The 12,423-nt window shown below is 37.2% G+C and overlaps 1 protein-coding gene across 1 annotated transcript; it reads right to left on the bottom strand.

The window, feature by feature from the left end:
- Window positions 1-507: 507 nt before the first annotated feature.
- Window positions 508-6,805, bottom strand: LOC121414115 (L-proline trans-4-hydroxylase-like). Its single transcript, XM_041607178.1, has 7 exons — window positions 6,525-6,805; window positions 5,405-5,489; window positions 3,572-3,764; window positions 2,388-2,479; window positions 1,809-1,899; window positions 1,025-1,309; window positions 508-651 (listed from the first exon to the last, which is right to left on the bottom strand). The coding sequence occupies exons 1-7, from the start codon at window positions 6,535-6,537 to the stop codon at window positions 613-615; spliced, it is 798 nt and encodes a 265-aa protein (XP_041463112.1). The 5' UTR covers window positions 6,538-6,805; the 3' UTR covers window positions 508-612.
- Window positions 6,806-12,423: the final 5,618 nt, after the last annotated feature.

The raw sequence follows: 12,423 nt of genomic DNA, 5'->3' as shown, positions 1-12,423 counted from the left end.
AAGGACAATAAATGGATTTAATTGACAGGAAAGGATTCATGTCTTTCAAAGGCACCATAACCTTTGTTGCAGATAATGAAAGGATTTGAATAAATTACCAGTTCCTCCATTTATACATATAATGCCAACCCCTTACTTGTGTTGCCATTTTTTTCTTTAATATCATGAAGGAATATATTCAGTACTGAAAGATAACCTCTAAATAGGAAAAACAAATTCATGTATGAAAAATTAATAGCTTTGTAAATTAATTTTGATAGCATTTGAAATAATGGCAAAAATAATGAAAAGGTTAAGAGGAGTCTGGTGATCATATTTCTCATTTCCTGCAATTTTGGCACAAGCCTTATTTTGAACCCCCGACAAAAACATTTTATGTTCGCTCAAGCATGAACGATGCTTATAAGTGGCATTTGAAGACTTCAGAGCATCTATGAACCCTGAAATGTAGACATCACAATTTTCATGAAGTTTATAACACTGTCCCGGGTTTTTTTATGCACTGTATAGGCCTTCAATGATAATGAATTATGAGAGTTTAACTCGATTCTTCATCGGGCCAACATAAAGCGAGAGTCTGTCAGTACTTCGTAGCAAGGTCCAACACTTCACCTAGGAGTTGAGGGATGCTAGTATTTCACTGCTTGGTATCTGAATGCAGAAATAATGATAGAAGTAGCAGAGTACATTATAACAATGAGGAAGCGGATGTAAATGAAGCACATCTCAAGCAATCAAAATACTACATATTTTAGACTAATTTGAGCAGATTGATACTCATAGAATCATTTGGGTGTACTAAAACATCAGCTTCTGCCAAAAAAATATAAATTTTGTACATTAAACTTTAAAACTCAATGAAGGTTTAATGGATGTATTTTTTGCCCAAGTCCATATCCCTCTTTGAGGGCTATTTCCTTTTTTTACTTCCTTTTTGTCCTCTCTTTTTTGTATATATGTGTGTGGGGATTGTCTTTGGGTCCGAAAATGGTCACCCATCATCGTATATTAGTTTTTCCCTCACCTTGTTGATTGGAGTGTAATGAGCATGATGGCAGTGCTCGTAGACGGGGTCATTGTCCGCGCGGTTGTACGCGACGATGAGGACCCATCGCCGATTGTCGCTGTCGTTGCGCCCGCTGGCATGAAGGACGTTCGAGTGAAAGAAGATGGCATCGCCAGGCTCGATCTCGACGAACGCGTGGCCGAGCTTCTTCCTGGCCCACTCGACGCGCTCCATGTCTGCCCCGGTCTGCTCGCCGACGAACTTGTGGTCGACACGGCCCATGTGATGCGAGCCGGGAATCACCTGATATTCATACAATGATTAACAAAATGTAAACGACATCAGAATTCAGAAAGGTATCTAAAATGACGACGATAGGCAGATTTAGACAAGAAAAGTAGAGGGATAAGGAGGGGGTCCAGAGGGGGGAGGGGGCTCCTTGCCACGAAGGAATAGGGTTCACTTGATTCCTTATCATAAATTGCCATATAGGTCGAATCTGTTCATTTTTTAATCTTTGAAATTTCAGAATCACAAATTTCGTATCAAATCACTCTTTTTGACGATTCTATTTCGCTATTGGCATCGCAACTAGCAGAAGCAAGGCCGCTCGCAGTCAACATCAAGCGGCGTGGTCAATATCAAATCAAGATGAAGTGTTTGAAACGTCATAAATTCATCATGAATTTGAAAGTATAAATTACATGAGTAAGGACCTATGAAACTGTCAGTCAAAATATGTTATAAGTGTGAAAGGGGGAGAACGCTGGATGGATTATAACTAAGAAGAAAAGTACCTTACCTCCAAACAACCATTTGCTTTCTCACATTTGTCGATCGCCATGAATACAGATCCCATGTCGGGCTTTAAGCATCCGTTCCGGTACCAATACCTATAAGAACCACAACAAAACATGGTAAAATAGTTTTTTAAACAGGTGTGTATACACGCATTGTTACAAAGAATGGTTATATCGCTTGAATCTAAAATGTTTAGCTCATGCTAGGTGCCGCAACAGGAGATCGAACCCCGATGTTTGGAAATAACGGTATAGATATTAAAGGGGTCGTTCAATCGATCTCATCATCGTATTGTTTTATCTGTATATTAATAATAAAACACCCTCTAGCTTATACCTTACATACCCTCTTGAATACTTACATAATCTTACCATAACTTTAATAACCAGTTATGGTAAATACACATCCACGCTTAACTTTGAAACATTGAGTTCCTCATCCTGGTTGATATTTTTACGATTTTTAAAAGATACGCATTCAATATTGTGATAATGTTCTCATCTAAGTAGACAACAAACTCGATCATGATTCTGTACTCTTCCCTCCCTCCTATGACCATGCTATGACCAAATGTTCTTACCCGTAGTCTTGGTGCCAGACGTGTTTGCCACCCGTCTTTGCCTCTTTCAGCATGAGTTTGGCATGATAGTGGTACACCTCCCCTCCAAGAAGCTGAAAAGAGGGTATTTAATGAAATTTATTACAAAAAAGAAATCATTGCAACATTCAATCTTTCCTAATACATATTGTTTGGTAAATAAGAGATAGTATTCGGTTATATTGGACATATATGTACATACACTTGAATATGTTATTCATAACAAGGATGCGAATTAATGCATCAAACAATTATTTTCTTCTGATTGAGTTGACACATGGATATACTAAATAATCGCGATGATGGTGGTTCTGATGACGATGATGATGATGATGACGATGAAGATACTGATATGAAGATGCTGATATGAATATGATGCTGCTGATGATGATGATGTTCGACGATTTAATGAGGGTGATGAGTATGAGGACAATTATGATGTTGGTCGATGATGATAATGACTGTTGTTGATAATGATGAGGATAATGATTTTGATGATAGTGAGAGATATTATTATAATTGTGATTATGGAGACGATTGTTGTGATGGTGATAAATATATTTATGATGATGTCGAATTGTCGATGATGATAATGATGGTGGTGGTGGGGATGATGATAATAATGACGATGGTATTGATGGTGATGATGATGATGGTGGTGGCGATTACGATGGTGAAATTTATGATGGTGGTGATGGTGGTGGTGCTGATGCTGATCATGACAACGATAGGCCGGGGAAGGGTACATAAGGAGGAGAGGAGAACGATGATGACGACATACATAATTCCGGTGGTGGTGGTGGTGGTGATGCTTATGATTATATTCACACCATATTCGCGCCAGTGGCGTACCTAGGATTTTCCACAGGGGGGGGGGCAAAAAAAAACTGTCCGCTCAAAAATTTGACAAGCAAAAAAAAGGGGGGAGGGTCTTCAAGCTCGTCAGGGGGGCAATAAAGGTCTTCAAGCTCGTCAAGGGGGGGGGTAAAAAAGTTTTTTCAAGCTCGTCAGGGGGGGGCAGGGATACGGGGATACGTCCTTTGCATGGGTTGTGGCTCGTCAGGGGGGGGGGCAGACTGCCCCCCCCCCGTAGGTACGCTAGTGATTCGCGCCATCATACATGTCACTTGGCACACGACATGAAGTACTACATAAACAAACCGTACCGCTTCCATCGTACCCACAATCTTCTCCGATCTGCTAATGAGACCAGTGATGTCATCTTTTGGTTCATTCCATAGTGTCATCATCCCTTTCCGACCCTCATCATCAGTCCGCCCATAAGCTTTGTCCAGTCGTTCCTGGTCATTCTCCAGGAAGCTGTTCGTCAAACGAACTTCTTCCGAACTCAGGGCATGCCTTAGGTAACAAATCATAAGAGTATAGCCACATTTCATCGGGAGTAGATAATGTGCACGAACTTAATTTGCAAAATACTGTCCAATAGCCCGGGGACCCGGTTTCATAAAAAATTACAACTATTGTAACTTTGCCATTATGACAACTATCATTGAAACCTTGATTGTGATTGGCTGCTCAGCCCCGTCGTAATGGTAAAGTTACCTCTTTATGAAACTGGGCCTTGATAATCAATGAGTGGGGAAAAAATAGATTAAGATATTCATTGCACTGCTGCTTCATTCGATTTGAATGTTAGTCGACGCATGGATTGGAAAGTTATGACTTTTGAAAGTTTTGATTAATTTCACAAAACAATTATTTAAAAAAATCATTTCCAACTGAAAATATAATACAAACTCATCACATTAGTGGATAATTATTGATAATAAACTATGCACAATGGGGAACGTTTTATGAAACGACTTGTCGGACGTTTTATCAGACATGTCCTGTTTTATTCGACAGTGGCCATAGTAACAGTGCTTCTCAACCAATAAAAATCAAGGAAAGTTGTTAGATCTGACAACTTATCGGACAAGAATGTTGATGAAACTCTCCCCTTGTCGATATGCCAATGGGGAACCGATGACGTCACGTACTCACTTTTTCATTTGTATTTTATCATGATTATGAAAATGTGAAATATTTTAGCTTTTAGTCATTAATTATAATGTGACAAAATATGATTCCTCCCGAATATATGGCATTTCCGTTGTGGTAATCCAGTTTGATTTGATGAAGATTCTTCCAAATCTAATCTACAAAATTACAAAAATTGTTTAGTCATAAATTATAATAAAATAAAAAATAATATTCAGTGAGAGACATCATCAACTTTCTCATTATGTACATAACAGTGATGTGTATATAATTGTTTTGTGAAAAACAAGCGAAATTTAAAGATGTCAGAACTATCCTCTCTTTTTTTATCATCCGATTTCGATTTAAAAAAAATTGCGCGGCATGCTTGTTTATTTTTTTCTCTTTTCATTCAAATCAACTTTTATATGGGGTGGGCCTGATCTTGGATTTAATAGCCTAAAACAAGAAAAATGCCATCTTTTGTGATACAACATATATAGGCTCATCATGACCGTGTTTCATTTGCAATTTGTTGGAAATCTGAAAAATAGACACGACTGAAAGAAAATGATCGACACATGCAGTTTGATAGGACCTTCGTTAGAAACACGATATGTTACATCTCATGTTAATTACTTTCAGACGAGATCGCTTTTGTCTGAAGAGATGTCAGAATTCTGCTACAGAAATCAAGCACAATCATAACAACCAGAGTGTGTATTGGTTCCTGATCTTTGAAAGAGTAAAAGTCAAGTATATTCAAACAATAGTGAAGAGAACACAAAACCTCTATCTGTTTTCACAAGTCTGCAAAATACATGTATTTTAAGCACCCCCCAAAAAAAATATATATATACATATATATATATATATATATATATAATATATATATATATATATATATATATATATATATATATATAATCATAAAAGGTATAGTAAATGCCGTAGAAATAAAATCATAGATTTAAAAGGAGCATATATATATATATATATATATATATATATATATATACCTTAATATGATAAACCCATAGCGATCGAAGGTCGACTTGACGTCAGAAGTTACTATGAATTTGTCGCTGTAGTCGTAAGTGACATCTGTGTTATTAAGGAAGAAAAGAAAACACACAAGTACATGCATGTGATTCAAATTCGATTGCACAGACAGAATATAGATAAAGGAAGTAAATCAATAAATTTCATATTCAATTTCCCGTATCGTTTACTATGCAAAGCGCTAAATTTGCATTCCTGGTTGCCGGTAATAAAATAATTTGCCTAAATAACTTATCGCCACGATAATGCCTGAATGGGTTTTGAACCCCCAGGATTTTGCTAGAAGTCCAACATGATGCCCAATCATTAAATACCATCTAACATAGATATAAGTGGATCAAGGGACTCAAAGCGACCCTCTCCCGCCCCATTAATTGCCGGTGCAAATAAAGGAACAAAAGGAAAAGGAGGAGAGAGGTGGAAAATGGAAAGAATACCAAAATAGGAGGAGAAAGAAACGTGAATAAAAATAGGAAGGAAATAATTGGAAAATATAAACTTTTTCCAGGAGCCATTTACCCCCACCCCCCCCCCCAAAAAAAGGTTTCTTTTCGGGTCTTAACATACATTAAAACATTCCTTTTCTTTATTGATAAATAAATCTAAGCTCACGCTTCGTGCTCACATATTTAGGGTATTTTCGCTCAACCACGCATGACGGATTCAAGAAAATAGAAAATGTAACAGCTTGTCATGTAAATTAATAAACAACCAAGAAGTCTTTGTCGAAAATTGGTGAAATAGCATGCAGTTTCGGCCAGGACTCTGGACGAATGACATAATTTGTAATTTTTCTGTCAGCTCCGAGATTTAGGACGACATTGTTCTGGTTCATAAATTTTCGACAAAAGCTCTTTGTGTACTATATTTATATTAACACACACATACGCACACCAACACGCATATATATTCACACACACTACATGTCGGGTCAGTATCTATACAACAAAATATTAGGCCTTCGCGGATTTGCATATCGAGGAAAGAGTTGGATCTTCCCCAACCATAATTATGAGCTCACGACAATAGAAGAATATACTTTCGGGCAATAAATATCTGGGAAAAGTATATACCTACCAGACAGTTCCATTCGAACTTCAGAATATATCGCTGCCAAAAATAAAGGAATGTCCGCACTCGGTGGCAGCTCAGGAACTTCTGACTCCCTTATTCCTTGGTGATTGGTTTGAGGAAATTGCAAAAAAGCAAAATAAAATTATTATCTTGTCTATATTGATCCTAATGTTGATAAAAAGAGAACAATTCTAAGACCGAGCCAGGTAGCACTCGAGAACTCAAATCCAGGTTTCCAAATTGACTTATGTGTCCCTTTGTGTATAACATATAACATCATTACGGTTACTGAAATTGACATTCCCGGATAATGCTCCGTGGTAAGGTGAGTATAGTCTCGTGTCCCAGGTATCAGAGTTCAAATATTGTCATTGTGTTTGGATGTTTGTTGGTAGCTTAATTGACCCGTAGTCTGCAAGCACAGACCCTATAAATTGGATCATCAAGTAGGCCTATAAAATGGTGCACGTGTCTTGTTATACCGTGGTTTTTACCTGACTGCTAACAAAGCATGAATGCCTGTGAGCAAGCAACCAGAGGACCAACGGCTTAAGATCCTCTCCGAGGGACCTGGTAACGAGGATAAATGCCTTACCAAAGGGCACTTGCGCACTAGTACTTGGGAATCGATCCCGGGTCACCGGAATTCGAAACCCCCGCTCTACCGACTGAGCTATCGTGTCTTGATCGAGGGAAGTCTGTATGTATACCTTCTTTTGATTTCAGTTCCCTTTTAATACCACTTATTTTGTGCTAAACAACATAAGTCTCTGTGCAGTTTGGTTTTCTTTCCCGCTTTCCTATCGAGGCCGCCATTAAATGGAAGTATAGCTAATATGTTTTGTGTTGATCATTATTCTTGTTAAATTTTGTAAATAATCATGTTATTTGTGTTTATCATTACGCTGTTTTCTTATGGATATGTATTGTTGAAAAATGAATATGATAGGCATACTTTTGCCATTTTTTGTGGAAATAAAATGAAATAAATCAATGAGTGTGATTCATCACAGTGTTAAGCAGGGGCGGATCCAGCTTTCGTCAATAGGGGGGGGGGGCGAAAAATATTTTCTCGATTGGCCGCTATAATCTGATTTTTTTGGGGGGGGGTTCAGGGAGTAGGCCTAATCCTAACTAAAGACTGAAGTCTTAAATATATGTTAGTTTTTATTGTTATAAACATGATAAGGTATCTCATGTGGTCTTTATACATAATGCGAACGAGAAGGACGAGCTAAAATTCTTTGATATTTTATGTCCTTACAACTGAAGATTCTGAGCAGTTTTTATAATCATGAACAAAGATAAGTATCCAACTAAACAATGCGAGCGCGAAGCGCGAGCCGAAATTTTTTATAGTAACGTGATAAGGGACTCAATTAGGACAGTTTTTGTGATTAACGAAGAGGTTTAAAGTATCACCAATTAAATAATGATAGTGCAAAGCGCGAGCTCAAAATTTTTGATATTCCGACCTGAAAACTAGACAGTCTAAGCGCGTTTTTGTTTAAATAAACAAGCTGTGTGTCTCAAACAATTAAATGCGAGCGCGAAGTACGAGCTTAATTCTTTTTTATACTGACATAAAGGAGCATTTTTACAAATTTTGGCAAGAATTTCCAAACATGATAGGTATCTCACAAAGTAAACAATGCGAGCGCGCAGCGCGAGCTGAAAATTTAGATATAACAATATTTGTGTAAATCAAACAAAATAATGAAAGCGTGATGTGCGAGCTAAAATATTGTGTGCAAATCGATTTCAGAACTGGATATATGAAGTGTCATTTAATCCTATTAAATGGGATTCATTACACAGGCAATCCGAGCGCCAAGCACGAGCGAAAAATTTTATATAAAGTCTATTTTTCAATTCTTCCCCTCATGGCTTTTTCTTGTTTCCTTTCGGGGTCGGGCCGGCCGTTACGAGGCTGTAAATTGCACATCATGGGTATAATACCTCTTTCTTACTTTTCTTTCTGTTTTTCGTAGTTAGTATTAAGATAAAGAGTACACTTTTTCTGCAGGTTGTCAAAAAATAGGGGGGCCGGGGCCGGCTCGGCCCCCTCCTGGATCCGCGCCTGTTAAGATTCATTCGACAAACTCTGGCTGTTTGCGACTCTAAAATAGGTCTAACAGATAAATACACACGCACCCTCACACACACACACAAAGGAAGTGCTAATTTAGCTCTTATAAGGAGCGTATATAGTGACTGCACTTCAAATTTGAACTAATAAAATCAGAACTCCGAAGTGCACACACTAGGGTTAATCTCTCCTCAAAATTAAAATCCTGGCTAATGATCATTATGCGGGTGGCAAATTAAAGGAAAATGACACCTTTGGAATAAAATAGAAAGATAAAAGAAACAAATCAACGAAAGTTTGAGAAAAATTGAATGAATATAAAGAAAGTTATAGGCATTTGAAGTTTAGATCATTTTTGTGATTTAGATCCTCTCATTATGCTCATTGGCAATGCAACAAAGATTTGTGATGCTACATGTGTAAAACTTTCCCATTACTTATGTTTATGAAAATTTAATGGATAAAGGGTTTGTATCAACATAAGAAAGAGCAAAAAGAGAAATTATGGGGGTATTTTATAGTCCATCAAAGGGAAAGTTGTTCACATGTGACATCACACATATTTGTCACATTGCCAATGGGAGGATCTCCATAGCATTAGTGATCGCAATATTCAAATGCTCACAAATTTCTCATTGTTTGTCCGATTTTTCTCTTTCCACACAAGCCCTTTCATTCCAAGGGTTACATTCCCCTTTAAATAAAACAGACAGGATATACAAAGATAGGAAGAAATCTGCAGAGATATCTGCAAAGATATTGCATGCTAAAAACTCTAGACTTGCCAGACAAGCACCCCCATTGGCGGTGGAAACATAAAGGGAGAAGGAAAACAAAATATATTTTCATCTATGACGGGTAATTAACTAAACATTTCATGCGAGCGCGTAGCGCGACCTAAATTTTTTTGATATTCCTACCCAAAACCTGAGATTCTAAAGCGCTTTTTGTGTCCATGATCGCGATGGGTATCTTTCATAACAATTGATGCGAGCGCGAAGCGCGAGCAAAATAATATATTCTGACCCAAAGGCTCAGATTCTAAGCACTTTTTGAAACGATGAACAGGATGGTCATTCAACTAAACAATCATTGCGATCGAAGAGCGAGATGCAAATAAGTGATATAATGATGAATCGGTATCCTAACACTTGAATTACTGCATCATATTGCATTATGAAGGGGTAATGAATCCCGTTCGCCCTGGGAAGCATGGGTGTAGAGTCACCGCCAAGATGTTTATTGGAATTGGGTTCTATTTGTGATGGAGACCTAAATCTCATTCATTTTGGTGCGAAAAAAAAACTTTTGGGGGTTGTCAAGTATTTCTGAACAATATCCCATTGGATCGAGTGAGTTTGTGTATTTTCCATTTTTGACTGTTCTGTCTTCTTTTTCTTTCTTTTTCTTCCCTCATTTCTTCATTCCTTCTTTTGTTTCTTTCTCTCTTTATTTTTTTTTAGTGGAGGGGGCTGTTCACTCCTCCTAAAATTTAGGGGACATGTCCCTAGCTGCCCCCCCCCCCCCCCCCCCAGCGAATCGCACACTTTGACCCGCTCTCTTACAATCGTCTCGTCAAACTGAAATCTTGACTACATGACGCAAATAATAAAAAAGTCATCCCTGTAATATTTGCTTTACTAACTCCTCTTCAAAGAAAGTAACTGTATCAGTCATTCCTGGCAAATATTTGATTTCATTGTGATTTCATTCCATTCTTCAAATATTGACGGATATGGCTTATGGTGAGAAGATGTGTTAAATTCAGAGTGAGGTGACATGAGAGTGCCCCTTGAAATGAGAGGCGTTATCTCCGTATTGTTTATCTGGGCCGTGTCACATGCGCGGTTCAAATAACCATGATAACGGATGGCTTTGAGGGATCGACACCCCCCCCCCCCCGAAAAAATATGATGATGAAATGAAATGATAAATAAGCATATTAAGTCGTCACAAAAAATAATACGAGTAGGCCTACCATGACGGTACTGTGCTTTAAAATTGAATTGTTTGCCTTCCAAATTGAAAAAAAAATCACTCGGTCGCTACAACTCAAAATAATTTTTAATTCTAGAATACATGAATGCGCCGTTGCTAATTATAATTAGCCAATGGGTTTTTTTTGTCTGCAATACAATAGACTGCCATGCACACAAGATACAATTGAGGGCCAGCAATATATTTAGGGAGCAAGAAACAACTTGCCTCTGAAAATCAAAATGTGTACAGTTTCCAGCCAGATTTCATTTCCATTCAAAGCATAATACAAAGTAATATAAAGTAATACAAATCAAGTACAATTTTACAGAAGGGCATTCTTCCTTCGTAAAACAAACAAAAACAAACAACAGTATAATACAGAGCATGAATGGAAATGCGGGTTCGTGATAAAGTTCTCCTAATTCTAATTTTTAGTCACTGCATCCCCTTACTTCAATAAATATGATTGATTTTTTTTCTTTATTCTCTCGTTTTAATTTATTGTCCTTGTACTTCTTGACAGTATACAATTTTGTAAAGCCACTCCTAAGTTTATTTCAATGGGACGAACCCCCCCCAAAAAAAAAAATAATAATAATAATAAATAAATAAAATAAAATGAAAAAGAGGGAAAAGGAAAATAGCGGAACGGCTAATTTTAAGATATAGCTGAATTTGTTTGGACAGCCTGCTTGGATCTGAGTAATTTTTTTGAGCAATTAGCTCTCAGAAGGCACACCAATAACAAAGAGCTCGTCTTCCCACCGAATCTTTACTCAATCTTGATCTAAATGCTCCCTGAAGAGGAGTCGAGAAAATAATTCACTCCGCAGATGGAGTGAATAGAATTTGAACCCATCAGTCCTCCGTTCTGTTCCATTTATTGTTTATTCATTTTCTGTTTAATTTTCTTTAATACTTTAATGTAATATCATTGAAATATTTTTGTTATTGACAATGTGTACTGTTACTTCGATTGTATTTTGTTTATGAACTTTATTTATTGAACGGACATGAATAAGATCTATTAAAATCTAAATGAAATTTCACTAAATTGAGATGAGACTTTCACTCGTTATTGAGTAAAATTCATTCTTTAACTGTGCATTATATTTGTTCACTCCAAATCCCTTTTCACTGATGTCACTACATAATGTTAGTGAAAATCGAGAGAATTACTCGTTAGTTGTCTTTAATAAATCAATAAACAATTAACGTTAATAGAATGCGGTTTCATTATATGGTAGATGAGTATATGGGTATCACTCGCTCGCTGTCTGAATGTTTTGGCACTCCGTACTTTACAGATGATGGGGGCTGAAAGTGATTAATTTTCAAGGAAAAAGGAATAGCTCTTATCCATTAAAATAAGAAAAAAAAATCTTTATATCAGTCATGAAACTTTAGTTCTTGTCATCGCGGCGAATCAATTTAATTATTCCATTATCTTGGGCGTGTATCACTTTTTATTCCATTTTCCCTGATAACCCCACTTCCATTTTTTTTTACATGTATATTATATTCACGAGTTCTATACATTTTTGCATTAAAAAATGAACCCCCCCCCCCCCCCACTCTCCCCTTAATGGCTTTTTCGGTAGATTTATGATTAATCGCTTGAATATGGGGTAAACCAGTGGGGTAAACTCGTGACTGATACGGAATGGATGATAAATAATACGGTAGGAGAATAATAGGGGAAATTTGCTATGGATTCAGGCTTCAGTGAACACATACACACACGCACACACCCTCGAGTGTACTTGCAATTGCATGTATATACGGATACACACGCAAAACTGGGAGCATTAAAAAGGCTATGAAAAGGTGTTC

Source organism: Lytechinus variegatus, chromosome 4, assembly GCF_018143015.1.
Source record: "Lytechinus variegatus isolate NC3 chromosome 4, Lvar_3.0, whole genome shotgun sequence".
In the NCBI taxonomy this organism is placed as follows: domain Eukaryota; kingdom Metazoa; phylum Echinodermata; class Echinoidea; order Temnopleuroida; family Toxopneustidae; genus Lytechinus; species Lytechinus variegatus.
This window is presented reverse-complemented; position numbering and strand designations above follow the sequence as displayed.